At 45.0% G+C, this 19,299-nt stretch overlaps 1 protein-coding gene across 5 annotated transcripts in view; it reads right to left on the bottom strand.

Annotated features, from left to right (window-relative positions):
• LOC133393081 (uncharacterized) overlaps window positions 1–19,299 on the bottom strand; it is a 412,772-nt gene that overhangs the window by 158,268 nt on the left and 235,205 nt on the right. The window contains exons 1-2 of one of the 5 annotated variants that reach the window (XM_061656430.1): window positions 14,015–14,154; window positions 10,079–10,970 (exon numbers count right to left, since the gene is read on the bottom strand). The exons of 2 other annotated variants lie outside the window; for them this stretch is intronic. In XM_061656430.1, the coding sequence (XP_061512414.1) occupies window positions 10,079–10,135 (57 nt within the window). In that variant the 5' untranslated portion in view covers window positions 10,136–10,970; window positions 14,015–14,154. Of the gene's footprint in view, window positions 1–10,078; window positions 10,974–13,984; window positions 14,155–19,299 lie in introns of those variants that run through there. 2 more of the 5 variants (XM_061656428.1, XM_061656429.1) reach the window with 2 other exon arrangements.

The following is a 19,299-nucleotide window of genomic DNA, read 5'->3' on the forward strand; positions in this document are numbered from 1 at the left end:
ATACAAAAATTGGAAAATAATGTATCACTAAAGTTCTAATGTGAACAGAACTATATCGGAGTTGGAAATATAAGATACGGATTTCAAACATCAGACTGTAAGTAGCTGTTGGTTTGCTAAGTGTTTAATTTAATTCATAGTAGAGAGTAAAGAGTATACACATTTTGCCAAAAAGCAGACAGTCATCACTACAGCAATAATATGTTTTTATTAAACAGTAACGATAAATATCGAGCATACTAAACGTCGACCATCTCCAACTGTTCTGCACCAAGCTATTTGACCTAAATACAACATACCCAACTCCATAAATCGGGCGCACATTAAATACACCAGAAGGAATTCACATCCGTGCACCAGTCAAGTCAATAAATTTCGAATCATTTGTATGTTCAAAACTTCCTGTCATCCTAACAACAAACAACACACACACAGCACAAGCAAACAGCTCCAAACGATTGCATTAAAATTTTAATCGCTACAAAGCAACTAATCCGCACCAGGCTCGGGTCATCAAAACGCACGTGGTGCGTATCTTTACTTTAGTAAATCCATCCGGTTTCCGACCGAGATTAAACGCCACTATCGCAAGCTGCGCAATGCAATTGGTATTTGGGCTGCACTTGCGAGTACGGTACGGAATGCACCAGCCGAAACCGATTGGGCATTGGAAACAATAAATTTCCATAAATTTCCGCTGCAATGTTTATGCCCACAGGGGAACGACGGAAAACCAGCTGCAGAGGGGCTGCGAATTAAAAAACACTTTCACTCTGTTTAGATTACGAGTTTGGTTGGATGTTCTTTTTTTTCCTCTTTCCGATCGGGCAACAAGTCACACCAGATGCAGAAGGTTAGCCAAAGGTTTGATGGCTAGGCAATGTCTACGATTGCACAATCGCATTGGAAGAGCATTCCTGTCTAGCAACTTGGGACATTAGGTTAGAGCAGCTCGACTTTGGACCTCACCCCGCTTGGGCAGGTTTAGAACGAAAACAACGCTTGAATAATGTACGATTTGCCACCTTAAATCGTCGTGACCCCAATATCCCCGGGGGTAAGCACCCCCGAAAGTCCATTAGCATTCTCCCGGTGCAGCAACACCTTCGATGTGGCAGTGCGACGGCGTACTATTTAAAGACCAACGGCTTACCCGATGCGTCGTCGCGCATTCTTCCGGAACGTTCCCGGGCTGTGTTTAGTTTTTAAGGTCGTTGATGTTGGGTGGGTACAATCGATTTTCGTTCCGTGTCGGGTGAAAGTCTCAAAGAATAGATTTACTTGGGCAAAACTTTTAACCAAATCTTGGGAAGAACACACACACACGTACACAGGGGGTTGTTCTCTCGCTTGCGCGCAAAATGTTTTCATGCGGAATGGGTTTAATTTCATCTTCCTGTTTGCTGGTTGCAGGAACTTGCAAAAGCAAAACCTCCGGAACCCAGAGGTTGCTTCCCATTTCGAAAGTTCAGAGGCGTTTCCCGTAACCCCGTAACTTCTTTATAATTTTCTCCCAACTTCCCACGTTGGACGGAGATTGTTGTTTGCTTTCGGAATTCGCAAAAACTCCAACCGACCGCATATTCATATATAGACATTCTTTGGGCTGGGTCCAAAACTTTATGAGTGCTTCTGGGATCGGAAACTATCAACCAACGAACCTCAGAGGTTGGTTGGGCAAAGGTCGCCCGCTTGCACTGGAACGTCACCCTCCCTCTATCGATCGATGTCCAAAGCCCCGAGTCGCTGGAAAGTGCTCGACATTCCATAGCTATATCGGTAGCTGTGCTACCACTGCACTGCCATAATGCACAATGATGCACCGCACAGACCGGACCCTGGCGAAAGTTAGAATGGCTGGAATGTTCCGCTCCATGCTCGGTCGCCGGCATCGTTCAAGTTTATTCAACTACCACCGATCGGGCCACCGTGAGGTGGTGTGGTTTTCATAACTTCAACCGATAGGGAGAACCGATCGGTGATTGATGCACTTTGCTTGCAGAAACTACTTGCGGTTAGGAAGCCGCACGTCAAGAAGCCGTTGCAAGCCGGCACTGCGCATCACAGCCAACCGAGCAGCAGCAACCAGCAGCAACGGCAATTAATCTCCAGTAAGCGTTTAATTATCCCGCCCGGAATCGGAAGGCATAATGAATAGTGACAACTTAAGCGTGGCAGAGCATCGCTACGCGAAAACAGCAACGTTCGTTCGGGGTGGATTATACACGATCTCCAGCTCCTTGGGTCCCGCGTGCCATGCCATCAACACCCGTTCATTATTCAAAACACAACCACATCAAACGCATAAGCAAGCGGGCATTTTGTAGGAAAAGCTCTCCACACCGCATCCTTTGCCGTAATCGAAGCAAGCTCGTCTAGAGACGGGGATGTTGCTCTCTTCGGAAGCGTTATCCCTTTTCAAACACTAACAATAACCTTTTGCATACCCCGCCGACGGCCTGCCACTTTCAATCTCATGTCATGCCAACCTGCTCCTGCTTCTTCTTGCTTTCCCCATTCTCCTTTGCTTCCAATCAGCAGCAGCAACCGGAACCATTACGAGGCGGAATTTTCATAATTGAATAATTATTTATTTAACGAGCGTACAGAGTGAACGAGAACCACACCACCAGCACACTACACATACACACCGAGAGAGAGAGAGTTTCCCATTGTTGGTTTGTTTGTCCCCAGTGCGCTCTCTGCCTCCTGGTTATTCGGTTTGCCGGTGTCTATCATTAGCTGCGGCATCATCACAAGGGATGAGTTGTGGAAACACACACCCATACGTACATCCATACATACACAAAAGGGCCAGGATGTGTTGATTACTGGTTCGATTACTGGTGCTCGCTTGGGTGGATATCATTGTGAGAAGCAGAATTGGCGGAATAACTCAATCGTGTTGATTGAAAGGATGTTTCGTTCGTACGAACGCAAAGAGAAGGCGGAGGGTTTAAAAAAGCTTGAAGCTAAATCTGATTTCGATTGAAGTGTGAAGTGTTTGGGATTTGCCAGATTACGCCACGTACCAAAACATGTTGCAGGATTCGGAATAATAAATTAAACGGGGAGTGAGGTTTGATTGCAACAAGGAAAACAGAGTTTGAATGAATTCATAAATTTAAAACTAAGGATCCTCTGTAACACATTGCACAAATATTCATATATTTTGATAAATTGTAATGTTTAACGCTTAACCTTACGAGAGCCTCCTACTAAAATGACCCAACTTACATAAAATGTCTAGTTAAACGTTAAACATTACTCCCACCATTCGCACTCCCACAAAACCTCCAACTCACTCATCCAGCATAACTTAAAAGCCACCAACGGAAGTAGTTTGCCAGTAGTTTTGGAAAACCACACTTCCGGAACCAGGCTATATTAAATCCCAATGTAAGCAAAACTACCACCCATAACACTTGAAGCAGCAACATTGCTGCAAAACCCCCTTTTCATCCGCAGGCAACGTAAACGCCTGGGTTCCGCAATTATTCGTTGGAACGGGCAACATTTTTACCCAAGCGCAGAAGCTGTACGTGGTGTAATTATAACCATAATAATACCTTCACGCATTGCACTAGGGTTGGAGGATCTCATTCCAACTTTTTCTGCACAGTTAATAGCCTGTTTGAGACTCATACGACCTCATCTCACCATATTTAGAAACAGTGGTACTTCCAACGAGTAAAGCAAACGTAGCGTCGGTCGTCGAGGTGTTTAAATTCATAAAATATTCATGTCACCGAGAGGTATATATCACACACACAAAATGAAACTAGAAATTGTGCTATCTTTGCCACCTTCCCCGTTGTTGTTCCAAACTCTCTGCGAGGCATTATTTTTCGACTTCAATGCCGCAACAGAAGTGTCAAAGTTTACGCCTTGCCTGCGTTGCCGCTCTTCAGAAACGCGTGACGAGAGCCAACTGCGCGACAAGTTCACCGACCAGAAATGAGTCAACGTGACGTGTGCCTGTGACAGCAATTGGAAGCCGCCACCGATGCGGTGTACATAGGAGAAAACTCCAAATACACACTCTCTCATACACACTTTTGATGAATATTTAAATGAAATAACATGCTGGAATGGTACGTGTTCCCGTCTCATGTCTTCTGGCTCCCGGACCACGAATTGGAAGGTCGGAAACGTTGTTGCAATAGCATATGGTACACTCACACCAAAAGACCGTTGTGCGCTGTTATCTTGACGCGAACATGTGCCTAGCGTTCATGGCTAGATAAAACTATAAAGGCAACTATTGCCTCACACCACACCTACCCGAACGTGGGCTTTTACAAACGCAAATGACAACATTATGAAGAATCGTATGCTAATCAGCATTTCGTTTCGGTTGTCAGTTTGCCCGAAAACTCATGGCACAGAAAGCAGGACCAATCACCGAACCGAACAAACCGGACTGGTACACACTGGAGCAAGGTTCTGGTAGTCTTCCTTTTAAATGGGGAGAGGCTCATCGTCCCAAAACTGAGGACCACCGACAGTTTGGAACCGTTTGTGCAAAGGCACCCACCCAATTTTGAGCAGTCAAGTCTGTTCAGTAGAGTTGAAAGCATTTCCCTTTTAATGGGACATCCCCGTTTGCGAACCATAGTAAATGTCACCAGAATTTTTGATAGTGGTCATCGTTCCTGACTCGGCAACTAACAGTATCATTGGTTTTTTACGCTTTTATGTGTCATGCTATAATTTTCTCGCTCAGAAAAGGAGCGACTACACGGACGCTCTCCTCGGGGTAGCGTCGTGCCCAAATGTTTTCATTTTCATTTTGAATAAAACATTGTCCAACGGGATGGAACAGCACTCTGATTGAGATTTTATGCTCGGGTCCGCTTTGGTGTGTCGAAAAGATCGGCTCCTGTGTTGTTGCAGCACATTGTTGAAGCGCACTCTTAAGACTGCTTTCAACTGCTTCAGCTTCTCTAACGACGCTACAGAGTCGCTACAAACTTGTCTCTTGCTCCACAGCCGCCATGCACTATTTCACAACTCTTCGACGAATTCCAAATCGAGGTACTACCCTTTCTTTACGTTGCTCCACTCACCCAGAAGTGTGGCGGAAGACGTAAATGGCACTCCAAAATTGCAATGTCTGAAGAGTTTTGTTGTTTTGCTCACGCTTTCTTGCACCGGAGGTTTTGCAGAATGGACCCCACAAGTACCTCTTCTTACGGTGGAGCATGAAAATGCTTTCACCCGAACAGCAGCAGCAGCAGCAGCCGGCACTCGAGAGCAAAAGCACCGGAAAGAATGATCTGAATGCTCACTTTTACGTTGGGTGGTCCCCCTGCAACGGCAATGCTGGAGCTCGGGCAAAGAAGAACGCTAATCGACATCGTTCTGGTGTAATGCAAAAAAGGTGCAAAATCTGGTTAGCAGTTTGCTGGCGTCGGAATGCTCGACACACATACGCTAATTGACACATGTGAAGAGTGCGGTTGCTGCAATTAGCATTAAAACTGCTTGACCTGCAAAACTCTTTTGCATGCCATACCGAGCGACAGCCACACAAACTCCGCAGCATGTAGCAATTGACACCTTTTTAAGCGGAATTCCGTAGCCAAGGTGATTTGTTGTACGCTTACATGTTACAAATTGAAGAACAAAATGATTACAAACTGTGAAACAAAAGCCACTCCGCTAACGGCAGGACACCAGCATTAAATAGGTCGTGTAAAAGCGAGCTACCTATTTCAATGTCTTCTTACTGACAGCTCGCTCCACAATATCTTAATCATGGAAAGCCTACCCATTATTACCTCCCAAAGTTATGCCGACCGGCAGTCCATAAAAGCCAACGGTGGTTGTCTTTCGCGTTACGCTTCGACCCCTCTCTAATGAAGTATTTATTTGATTCATTCACCTCAAAACGAGACACGACGTGCCCGTAGCGATCCATCATCGCCAAAGTGGGGAGCTACGGAGAGAGCAAGAGTGACCTAAGGTAGCCACAAAATCACAACTAAGTTAATGTACATCGCGGATGATGGGGACGGTGTGAAACAAAATACCTACAACCGACCACCGGCTCTTGGAAGCATGCCCTACATAATATCATAATCTGATTAATCCGGAAACTTCCAAACGTTTCTTGTGTGTGAGTGTTCTTTTTTTTCGCTGTCTGCTCCCAAGATCCGGTGAAGCGCACGGCGTATTATCCCAAACTCTCAATGGACTCTTGATGTGCGAGCATTCAAGGCACTTGCGATAGGTAGTAAGGTTGGCATTATTTAATGGAAAAAATAAACCGTTTTCTTTTATTATCTCCACCATAAGTTGGAGCGCACGGCACCCCCGGTGGGACATTTTAGCAGCTCGTTTCCGAAAGTATACCGAACCGCGAAAGTCGGAAGAAGTAGAGTGAAGTTAGTAAAAAAAAACTCTAGTCAAGCAGTACCGAACGATGAAGACGAAATGGCTCCGGTGGGCAAATTAGCACAACACCTTGCACCGCACAACGAATGTGTCCCGGCGGAGTTCTTAAGATGCCGACCTGATGTCGACGTGGACTTCAGTGTGCGGTAGGCTTTAGGTTCAAACTTAGTCATACCGAGCGTCTTCTTTGTCAAGCATTAGCAACCACCCGGTGAGGTGCAAATGGATTAGAGACGGTTACGTCCAAGCTTATCAAGATTGCTGAATGTGTTCATTTTCTGTCGCTTTCTCAATCTTGTCTCGCTACCCAGTAATCATACTCCGTGATGCTGTAACATCCCGACATCGAGAGCTGCTCAAGGGCTGGGAGAGATGACGCAAAGCATTGCTCCCCGATATGATTACAGTAATTTTATCAGCAAATTAGCAATCGCCGTCCATCCAGTGCCGTGGTCTCTTATGCAAACCACGATTTGGTAAAGGCCGGTAGCGTATAAGGTGCTGTGTGAGAGTGCGTGTAACGCGCGCCATAATGAATCGACAATCTACATCAAACTGTTCGCGAAATTTTACATCGTGGTTATCGATTAAGTGTCAAGATACGGACGGGGATTTAGCTATACCGGGTGCCTATCGATCGATCGTTGCCTGATGGCGTTGGTGCTGATGATGACGATGATGGCCACAAACTGCCGACTCAATGTCTGCTAATCTTTCGGTCGAAAATGTGTTGCCCTTTTTGGTGGTAGTACCCCTAATCGTACAGAAGCAGATCAAACGTTTGACGTGGTACACATCGGGCGCGTTTGCCCTTTGATGTTCGCGAGACTGCGTGCTGAACAAGTCGTGATTCTTTAGTCGTTAGGCATCGAATGGGGGGGGGGGGGTCGAATATTTTAAATGTCAAATGCAGAACGATAGAGGCTTGACACTCTTTGACTCAGACCCTCAGTTTTTAACTTATAAAAGGTATGGCGTGAAGAAATAATCCACCCATAAGTTCGTTAACCCTTGCACTGAAATAAATTTCGACTGTACAGATAACCAAAATGAAATTCAGACCCAATTTATAACCCTTTTAATTGAACTGAAAGCGCACCGGCAAGATTTCACTTGGTACGTAAATGATTGTTAAATCGTTTTATTTCTATTTCTATAATCCATGAACTACCATCCCTGCGCTTCCTTCTTCGCCTGATGCAACATTGATGAATGCGACATTCGATTAAATTGCACTCCAGATTACACACGTAATCCCTTGCCTTAAATCATGTACTCGTTTACTCAACCTACAGCTCAAAATCCTAGCCTTTGGGGTTCTTACGAAGACACACAGACTTCGTGCAGCTCCTGCAGCTCCATTCCCGAATCCAGTGCCAGCAGTTGGGCACGTAAATCTGAGCCGGGGTGGTTTTAATTATTGAAAATTAATTTTCTTACGTCTCACAGGCACAGCAGCCCCCAGCATCAATGCAGGTATTGACTCCCTTCCCAGCCAAGCTCCCGGTGTGCATTTCTTGCAACCGGCGTAATCAATCCGAGGTGGGATGAAAAATGCATATCATAACTTCCAGAAGACTTTCCCGGTGCGTTTTCCTCCAGTGCAGTTGAGCCCCGTGTCTGGTACGGTTTGTGTGTCTGTCGTCGTTTGAAGAACTTCCGCTTCATCTTTCCAACTCGGTGTAAGGAATAAGTTTAGCCGAGTTGCCGGTCGGCAACTGCATATGCTAGCAGTGTCGTTCGGGTCGTTGCAAGCGTATATACCCCGAGCGCTGGATGGAGAATATTGCTGAATGCATAAATGCAAAACGTCTAATCGGATTAAGATCGGTCGTCTCGCTGGATGAAATGGAGAGAGCTTCAATGTCCACAGCTCTCGGGACTAGCGCTAGCTTGCTGCTGTAGCTATAAGCATGGGTTCTTAGTGAAATGTGATGCAACTTTCAGGCACGCAGGTTACGGGATCTCGCCATCGTCAAACCATTACCATTTCTCCTACCATCTCAGACATTATCCAAAATTGGACACAACTGAAACGTATCCCTGCCTGTTTGGCAGTCAGGTCTGCAGAGCTACGCCTTCCGAACACGTTTTTGAAGTTGTTCGCGTGCTAGCACTCCATACCCAGCGACTAACTTTGAGCACCTCACAACGACACCTTATAAACTCGCTAGGACCTCCCATCACAAGGCCTTTCCAGCCTCCGCGCGGTAGGAAGCATGGTAATGGTGCAAAACTTTTGCGCAACAAAAGTTTCGACCAGTCATTCGAAGTCAGTCACGTACTGGTAGCGGTGATGTTGGTTGGCAGGAAACCTCCTTGCCGCAGGAAGAGACTTTGTGCAATTGGCGAACAGGGAGGAAGTTCGTGAGAAAGTTTCAACCCAGCGAGCCGATGGCCAAAACTATAGACTAACAAAATTACTTCCACCCATAAGCCCGCGGATAACCTCGGGGTAGGTGCAAATGGAAGAGGGGGTCTTAAATAATCATCAGGCTAGTGCCTATACCCCCATCCGGCTGGCACTAATGCAGCGTCATCGTCGTGAACGGTGTATTTTCCGCAGCCGCAGATAATTTCTTTCGCTCTCTTTTTTTCCGCAATTCATTCCGAAGGTCATTATGACGTTTCTTGTGAAACGAAGCGGGAAAGGTTTGGGAGATTTTTCTTTGCCCCTTTTCTTCCAATCATAACTTCTCATCGCGAGCCCTGGCCGTTGGAGGAACAACAAGGTCTTGGCAAAAAAAGAAAATTTGCGATAGGCCGCCACCAACCATTATGCAAAGACAAAAAACCACCCAAAACAACAATCCCGAAACTGCCGGCTACTACTGATCTCCAAATCTAACGAGTTCTCGGCATGAGTTGCTCGCTTGGCGGGGATTTTCTTTCGGTTCGCGCCGTACGAAGGCGGTACACGGTGGTTTATATTATGCTTTCAAATTGTTTACTTTACCCAGCCTACGCACTCGCCGGGTGGTGGTGCTGGCGCGTTTGGAAGTTTGAAGCCGAAAGAAACATTAGCAAGTAATGCAAAGGTCTTGGGAGCGTGGAAAACTCCCAGCCACAAGTTGGTTTTCTTGTGTCGGTTTGGTCTTGTTCTCAAGGTCGACCGAAAAAGCGTACTGAAACGTCTAAACAGGGCACCCAATTAGGCGTAGTTTGGTAATGTCAGGGCTGTATACAAAGAGAGTGTAGCCTCCATTCCCAGAACAAGTGTTACATTGCGCGAGAAGTTACCGCAGCAGTAGATGTTATGTAGATAATAAGAGAGAGTATATATGTATACAGAAACAGGTGTTACATGAACCGTTAAGGATTTGAGTTTGGTGATTATTGCAGAAGTTGTTTTGTGCCTCAAAAGTTCCCTGAAACACTCCACTTTCGTTCTATTTCCTCCAACCGTTACGGCATCCCGTAATGGTTGCTACAGCAGCTCATTGATTTCTGTAAGAACCAAACGGGATTTGGATCATCATAGGAAGTAGGGATTGTTCTGGAAGACATTTCCGGTGATAAGAGCAAACCAGACTTGACGTTAAGCCTCCACAAGAAGATAGTACACGGGCGTTACGCATTCTGAATGAAATCCCCCCGAAAATCGTCAAATGCGTTGTGTTGTCGGTAATTAGTGCTTCATTCCCACTGTTCGTCCACTGTTCGATCACAGTCTACTAACCTTTTTTCCATCCCGAAACTTGACAGTTCCCTCGATAATTGAGCTTATATCCACCATGATGATGATGACGCTGATTGCCTTCTTCTTTGGGGTTTGATAATGGACGCTGCCCGTTACCTATTTCACTCGTTATCAGCACCTCTCCCTCACTGTTATCTCTCACTCTAACGAGGGATGCTGTTTTTGGCACCACTTCTTTCTCTACCTTAATTCTTAATTCCTGTTTTGGCCGCTGTTTGAATGGCGCTAGAGAAAGGCAGTGTTAACCACTCCTTCTCCAACACTTACAAAACCTTAATTAGCTCGGAGCTTGGTTGAGTAGGGTATAGAATTTGTATATTTGCTAGCTACCAAGAGCAGATGTACTGCATCTAATTCACAAACCGATCACACACACACACACACGCGCGCGGACGCACCAATGCCATCACACTTTCACATTCACCTGCCGTGCTTTATCAGACGGATAAAGCGAACCGACGCGAGCGTAGTAGGCTTTACAGCACATCATCTCTGCCATCGCTTCACAACGGCGTACGAGAAGCACTACGCGCACACCACTATCTGTTATTCTCTTTTTGGTTTCCAATTTTTGCAGCCCTCTAGCAATTCAACCACAAACTGAGCGCGAAAAAGGGGTACAAGGGAGAGGCTGATAGCAAAAAAAAAACTTTGATCACTATTATTATAATTATTTTACGATCACCTCTTTTGCTTCCTTTCGCGTTCACTTGGCACTTTACCGGACACTTTCAAACCATTTCTTTCTATACTTTATATTTTTCTCTTTCTCTCTTTTTCTTTTGGTACTAGATTTCAGGTTTTGGCACACAAAAATATCTAACCGGCACCGCTAGACGGGCATGGATGCTGCTGCTCTGATGCTACCCCACTGCTGTATGAGAAAACGAAACACACGAAAATGGAGTGATTTTTGGCAATAAAAAGAAAACAAAACGAGAAGAGAAAACTTTTGCACAATGTTCGGTTGGCTGCTCTGTTTTTCTTTCCCGGTTTTTTTTTTCGTTTCGTTTCACTGCAATCAATTTTCACTTCTGAACAACGCTTCCGGGCTACTGGAAAAGCTCCCCGTTCACCACACATACAGCAATACCGAGCAAAAAAAAAAAATAACACATGTCCGTTTGGAATTGATGTTCGATTGCAATTGAAAAACTCCTAGAACTTGCTCTGCTCAAGCGAGCGTGTTTGCTTCACTGAGCGTCCGCAAGGACCCACTGCCGGCTAAGTGATGCTGTGCTGTGTGCTGTGGTGAGTGATATAAAAAGGAAGGTTGCTATTAGCAACCCTGCGTGCCAGGCCAACTTATTTCGAAGCGATGTTTTCTCACTCGGAAGTCACTTCCCGTTTTTCAAGCGCGCTCTGTTTAAAGCTTGTCGTTCTCTTTTGGGCTTTTTGCCCGTTCGCCTCGAGCTAGACTCTGCATGTCGGCACAATCTGGTTGTGCCTAATGCCGCAACATTTCACACGAACATCAGAATGACCCAAAATTGGGTTTTATTTTCTCCGGGCATCAAACCCGTTTCCGTACACAGTCTCCCCAAATAATTATGCGAAATTTTGTGTATATATTTTTTGCGACCAAAAGAATAACCATTCGAGGGCCACGCTACACGTCCATCAAAATCACCGATCGATCGGCCTCAATCCATCAATCAAACTGTTCCGAAAAATTGAAGGTTATCATCTCCAGAGTGTCGGGTGCCAAAACGGCCTCCCAATATCTCGCATGGCGGCCCTTTGACGCTACGTGAAGTCGGGCAATCTCTGGAAGAGAGAGAGAGTGTGAGTGAGCGTGCAGCCTTTATACCGATTCCAGATTTTCGTTTTTAATTAAGTCCTCATCCACGAGGTCCACGAGGACACACAAACATTGCGCCGAGCACAGCAGCACCAGCCGGACGGTTTCGTTTATAATGAATGACCAGCGATTAATTATTCATCGCCCGGGCACTCCGTTGCAGGTTAACACGCCGGTGGGCATTCGCCAGACCGCGCTGCTCTGCGTTCAGAACTCCCGGGGTTCTGGACGTTGGCTATGTTTGGAATTTTTTTCTCCCCTTGCTTTCCACTTTTGCTCATGCCCCACGTTCAGCAGGGTGCGTAAGTGTAGCGGCATCGCAATAAAAACAACACAAAAATACACCGAGCATCACCACTCGAATGCGAAACGCTTAAGCCTTCTCACGCCAGACGACCGGAGTTGAGAGCCGGGACCATCGGCCAAATCCGCAGGTTTAATTTCCGGGATTGCTGAGGCGTTTTGAAGCTGGAGCAGTTTAGCAATTTGGAGTTTACTACCTGTTTCCCATCCCAAAGAGCAGCGGGAAAGCCTTTGGAAATGCGACTCACGCACACTCGCATAAACGAACTTCAAAAAAGGGCTCGATGAGCAGATAATCACAAATTGTCATTAATGTCTGAGCGGTGGACTGTACACGCTCCAAAAAATGGCACAAAAAGGTCACAAAGACCCTCTTTTTTGTGGAGTAAATAGCAAGAGAACTTCTTCCAGCGGGCGTTTAGTGCATGCAGTAAGCAGGACCACCCAAAGCGAGTTTCTTCCAACATGTAGAGTGTTTTGGAGCGGAAAATTTGGACCACTTTGTTCACGACAAAACCCAGTCCGTGCCTCACAGCATATTCTCAAGAAGGTAACAGCAGCAACAGCAACAACAACAACAACAACACAGATCACAGCACGTCCTTGCCACAAGGTAACGCAGCATGCAGCAACATCACTCTCTCTTTGCTGGCGTTCGGTCGGCAGCTTACAAACATTCCTTATGCCTTCCGAAAGAACGCCCACAGACCTCCAACATCCACCACACTGCACCCGATGCTATGCTGCCCACCCAGGAGGACTTCAAGGTTGCCATCCGTTTCGTTTCCTTCCCAACCAGGCACGGGCGCGCGGCTGGGATTCGCAATTTTCACACCGGTACTTATCACCCACTCATTCACAACCTCTCTCCCCTCGGCGCGCTTCAGGGTTTTCTGGTGCGTTCTGTCAGCTCCAAAGCACTCCAAGGGAAACCAACCGACCGTACAAAAACGCACATAAACACACACACACATACAAGGATTCTTTTGGTTGCGTTCACCAGCTACACGGTGCCTCCTAGCAGGATGCTCCAGTTTCGGTTTCCTCTGCCTAGCCCTGTATTGATATGGCGTTCACACAAAACATGGCCGTCTTATGCTCCACCGTTTTCATTGAATTTCTTTCACTACCACCACCAGTGGGAGGACGCTCTCCCGGGACCGCCAACCTCGTGCGCGCGTTATGAATGAAGCAACAGCAGCAGCAGCACGCGCGGTCCGGAATATTTTTTGCTGGTGGTGTAGGGTTTTATTAAAATTTGACCCTCTTCAAACGCTTCGTAACTTTTTCAATTCGCGACCACACAGCACAAAAGGCACACCACTTATCCTTTCTTTGGGACGATTTTCTTCCGCTCATTCCTCTCGTCGCTCGAGAGTCATCATCGTCAAAAAGTTGGGTATTTACGGGTTTGCAAATACTTTGCGAAAACAAAAGCCACACTTTTTTTGTTGTCGTTGCTTACTTAATAACGATAAGATTTCAATCTATTGGATACACTTCAGTGCGGTTATGAACTTTGTTTCCTTCGTATTTTCTGCAAAAAAATGCTTTGTAATTTACAGTTCTCGTCGTCACCACAGGAACTGTTTCGCGTACCGGTTTGTATGGGAATTATTAGTAAGCTAGCACGCTTAAACAATGAGCAATTGATTGTGTTTTGCTTCACAGATCTTCACTTCAATCTTAATAACTAACCACTAACGCCACACGTTTACATTTTCAAACAACAAATTGTGCTTTCCACAGTTCCACATAATGATTTCCACAGTTTAACCAACCAAGATTGAACTCCCAAACTACATACGCACACAATAACAAGAAACGCGCACAGGGGGCGCCCTGTGCGTATATCGTTCCTCCCTCGATTGCTAGCGGTCTCGCGCGAACAGCGAACAAGCGTGCACACACCTTCCGCGCGGTTCAAAAGCAGACTGAAGGGAAGGAATGAATTCCACGCTTGTTCCCTTGCATTCGGGTGCGCGTGTTCCGAAGTGCGCAGATGCTGCCGCGCACCGGTGCCGAAGCTGCTACCCCGAGACCGGTATGCCGGGGCTGGAAACGAAAACATTCATTCTGTGTCCGCCGTTTGCTGGGTTCATTCATACGAGTGCGGGCGAACGGTGAGCAATTAGTTTTTCTCTGTCCAAAATGATCAATGAAAAGTAGTTGCATTTACTATTGTTAGGGATTTTTTGTATATTTCAATATTTTTTCTACCTAAAAATACACTTTTTCCCTTGCATTAGGCAAACAGAGCGCAGCACAAGAGCATGTTTATTGAAGTAATCGACTGTCACACATGAACCAACCCAACCCGAATGAGAGGCGAGGGACAAAGAGATGCCGAAGTTCATCAGAAATGCCCCCGACTGCTGCCGAACCTAAACAGTATAAACAGAAGCCCTTTGCGTTCGGGTTGCTTTGAAGGAAAACATTCACCCGAACATTGGTAGCCGGTCGCAGCCGAACATTTTGCGAAACCGTGACCAATTTCCCGGGCTTTCCGGTATCTTGCGTTCATCCCGAATCATGTGCATGTGTGATAAGGCCATTATTACAACACTTTCGTTCGATTAGTATTTCCAGAAAGGCACACTATTTGGATAATGAAAAACGATGTGATGTGTTGATATGCAAAGGTACTGCACAAAGCACTCCATCAAACACATTTATGGACATTATCGTGTCCTCAGATTGCAGATTGAAATAAAAACTCAAAAAGCAACACAATCGAATCAATTCGATAAATCACCTGTAAGAAGCTTTCGTTATTAGCCAAAACATTATCAAAAGTTGCTCAATAATTTGTTATAAATAGAATAAACTACCAGAATTACCAGTTTCTGTCGTATTGTTTATGACAATAATAAACAAAACAACTCGTAAAATATGAGCATTCGAAAATGCACTTGAATTTCAAAGTCGTATCAACGGGAAGAGATAAAATTAGGCTTAATAAGATAAATTACATTAAATAATAATTCTATATTTAAAGAAAATGCTATACTAAGCGATTTTAACTAATTCAGCCTTCAATTTCCTCACAAAACTTTTGCTTGCACCCAAAATTCATAGAAATGAACTCTTAATAAGTGGTTCATCTGTGGAACATTACAGCGCCACCTGGTGGAAAAATACGCAAACCTACCTCCAATGAATATATTGCAGGGTTCGTTGCAAATGATTTCTGAAATGCTTAACGTAGTAACTAAATTAAAAAAAAACAGTTTTTCTTGCGATTTTTTTTTATTTTTTATAATTTGCTGCAAATCCCTTTAATTGCATTCAGTTTTACTTTTTCATAGAATAAAACATGATCACAACTGAAAGCATACATAATTGCACGGTTGCGTATGTGATTACGCAATAAGAAGATATACAATATTCATCTATAGTACTATTGGAATCTGTTTTTGAAATATTTTTCAAACTTCAAATGTATTCAAGTTTATAAAACCAGTACCATTCCTCTTCATACCTACCTATGCGAGGCTACACTTCACTAGATAGGCACATTACCATCAAGCGAAAGAATTGAGATGTAAATTTCTCCCACATTAAACCAAAAATCAGCAGCACAAATGAAAAGCTACCGTTTCGTACGATTATTTCAGTTCCCTTTCGCCACTGTAACCCAAACATCGGCAATTAAAACCATTGCGAGCGGATGCCCTCTGGATGCTGATAATAATGCTGCACACGCTTGCTCGATAATCAGCGCGAACAAATCTGCTAACTGCGAGCAGAGTAAGCAACCTAACATTTGTACTGCGTCCTGTGTGCATCCGGCCAGTCTATGCGTGTGTACGCTTCCCCCCTCCGTACCGCACCCAAAGCACAAACGCACCACATTGCGCGACATTGATGCGCGTCCCGTGGCTCAATCGCGTGGCATCGCGACTAGCTACCATTACGCAAATGAAAAGTTACTGCATACCCTTGTGAAAAGTCACAGACAAGCCGTCCACAAACTCCACACACCAACCCCACACTGCAACAGCGCAGTAGCCAGCCAGTGAGCGGGAGAATTAGCCACGGAAGTTGCCACACGTACGGTCGTACCGTTTCCGGTACGGCACAGGAAAAAGGCAGAGCAAATCGTGAACCGAACCGGAGACAACAGCCACTCGACAATAGATAATTTTTATTGTCATCGGCTCGTGGCATGCAACGCCGTCCGTCCGTCCGCTCCTGTTGATCAGTAAAAGATGCAGGAGAGCGCGCCTGAAATAGAAAGGCATGGTAATGTTGCATTATTATAATAATTCTCAGGGTACAACGACAACAACAAAAACTTTTCTCCCTCTGCCGTACCGCGCAGAGTACTTCATGAGCAGCCTACGAAAAAGGGCGACATACCCTCCTGGGTCTTCGTTCCGTGCCATCTACCTTCCGCAAGGATACGCGAGACCGATCCCCCGTCCCGGAGCTCCTTGGAGGGAGGGTCAGAGAAAATTGTTTGATCGCATTCCTAACTCTGCATTTCAATTTTTCCTTGATTTTCCCCCACATTTGATTTTTCCGGTTTTTTTTTTTTTTTGAAGGGAACAACGCTGAGATGTTCACGCGGTCGTCCTTCTCAAACCACCGTCGTGCTGCTTTTTTGTTGTCATTTTTTTTCCTATTGTGTTGACAGTGTGTGTGTGTCAGTGTGCATGAGATACACGGAAGGAAAGGACGTCAACAATTCGGGAGGGTAAATTATTTTCCAAAAATGTGAATATTTTGGATAAAAAGGCAGGAAAAAAAAGGATCATGAATCCTAATTATGATTCCTTTCGTTCCGACGACCCCTCCACCCGCTAGCTGGGCAGGAATGCAGCGCTCCCGAGGCAGTTTTGAACCCACTGAGCATGAGTCACAATAATAATAATAGAAAATGCATGTTCGACCTTCACTGAATTGTGGGTGGCGCCCTGCCCTTTTTATGCCCTTGGGCGAGAGACACCAGCGGAGTGTAAAGTAGAAACAAATGGAAGGAAAACTGGGAAATAAAAGGGGTGATTACACACTAAACGCTCGAAATATAATGAGCCTAAAAGGCAAAAAAGGGGTTGCTGCATTTCTGCTGGTTGAAGTATAAGCCGAAACAAAACCTTCAAACACACGTACAAGCTTCCTAATGAATTATCCCGTTCCCTTTTATCATTTCCGTCACCGTCGCTGAGCATTCAGCGCAGCTCCGTAAATGCAGGGAACCACCATTTTATTCAATTGCACAATCATAACCTTTTCATCAATCACCCATTATATCCAGACACACACACACACACACAAAAAAGGCTGAGAGAAGGTGTCATAAAACGGCAAAACAGAATGGACCGGACGGTCGGCGGCGAATCAATTCCATCGCGACATTATTTACATTAGCATTGTCACTTGCCTTTCCCACCCAGCGTTTGCTTTCTACGCTTTATATTCATACAGTGAAAGATGACACGTGACAAGGATTTGGGGAAGAAGAAAAAAAATAAAGTATAATTGTACGCCAATTCAACGCTTTTCTCCAACCCTGTGCGGGGGAAACAAGCGACCAGGCTATACTATTTGGGATTATTGCACGATCCGTGAACTAGGATCGTGAGGGGTTGATGTTCGGACGGCAAAGGAAAGGGAAGATAACGATCAGATTCGAGCGGTTCTTCCTGGTGCGGCACGCAAACGAGCCTGCGCACGTGTGGCGTGTTTGGCATTTGTCAAGATCACTATCGCTCACGTGGGTCAAGGGCACTTTGGAAGAGCGTTGGCTCGTTTCAAACGAATTATTGAATTTCGAGAGCATGAGTTTGAATATTGGAAAAAATGTTACAATTTTCAAATACAACTGAATGTTTAAAGCATGTAATAAGAATAATCCTCCCCAAAAGAAGACAGTCATATTGTGGACATCAAAATTTAAAATATTTTATATTAATATTAACATTTTTCAGTTCATTAACTAAATGATTCTTGTAATGGCTACATTGCAATATTATCCATGAATAATACGATACGAACGGTAAACGTCATCATTTGCATGGAACATTTAACTCAGACACATTAAATCTGCACAACTGTACTTAAGACAACAGAGCTACGAAATGCATCTATTAAACGCATCATTTCATCGCTTGTGTGTTTGCTGGACTGCTTCCCTTATCAGCCCTTTACGGTTCACACATAATGCACAAACTTTACACACTCGAAAGGAAGATTGGTGCTTAATTTTTTGTTTGTTTTCAACCACCTCCACCAAAAACGGAGAAAAAGAATGCACGCTCTACGGACGCTTTGTGTTCGCATGTGAAGACAAATAAAATCACTGCACACGAAGGAGCGCTGTTTGAGGTTTTCTTCGCTTTATTTCGCTCGCCCCAGAACTCGATGGGGCAAATCTCTTTAGCATGTTGCCGCCGATGGTACAGCGTTACCATTCCTCCCTTCTTCTGCAATGCCATTTACGTCGGAATTCACTAATGGAAAAGGTTGAGCGCCAACGGCAACAACGGGCGAACACTAACAACACTTGCCCATCTCGCATAAAATGGAAGTATCAGCGAGCGTAGAAAATAATACACTAGTGCTTGTGCACTTACACATCCCACTTTCTACCATGCAGCAGCAGCAGTACCATCATCATCATTACCGATAAAGGAAAACTGTTGCAACTGTCCGGTGCACGTTCTAGTCCCAGGATGGTTGGAGTGAAATGGCACGAGTGAATTCGCAGAGAAAACCTCACTTCGAGCGGATATGGAAAAATTACCCTTTTCTGCTTCCCTGGGCTCCATCAGATGCAAAGAAAGGAAAACATTACACAGCAACAGTTACAGCATTGTTGTACATCATCCAAATGGTCTCCCATCAATAGCCAATAAGAAGATTGACGAAGAAGTGCCGTAAATACGTCGATGGTGATAATGTTTTCCCAGCGCTTTGTGTGTTTGCTCCCAATGGTTCGTTTGGCGGAAAGGATGTTCACAAGATGAACGAGAGCTACTTTTTGTATTTAATTTTTGCACTTCAAAGGGTGACTTTTGTCATTTTTTTCTGCGCTACTTATGGTGTATATAAATAATGGAAAATCAAACTAAAACTCTTTCCAGTGGGAAAA

This window comes from Anopheles gambiae, chromosome 3 (genome assembly GCF_943734735.2).
Source record: "Anopheles gambiae chromosome 3, idAnoGambNW_F1_1, whole genome shotgun sequence".
Taxonomy (NCBI): Eukaryota; Metazoa; Arthropoda; class Insecta; order Diptera; family Culicidae; genus Anopheles; species Anopheles gambiae.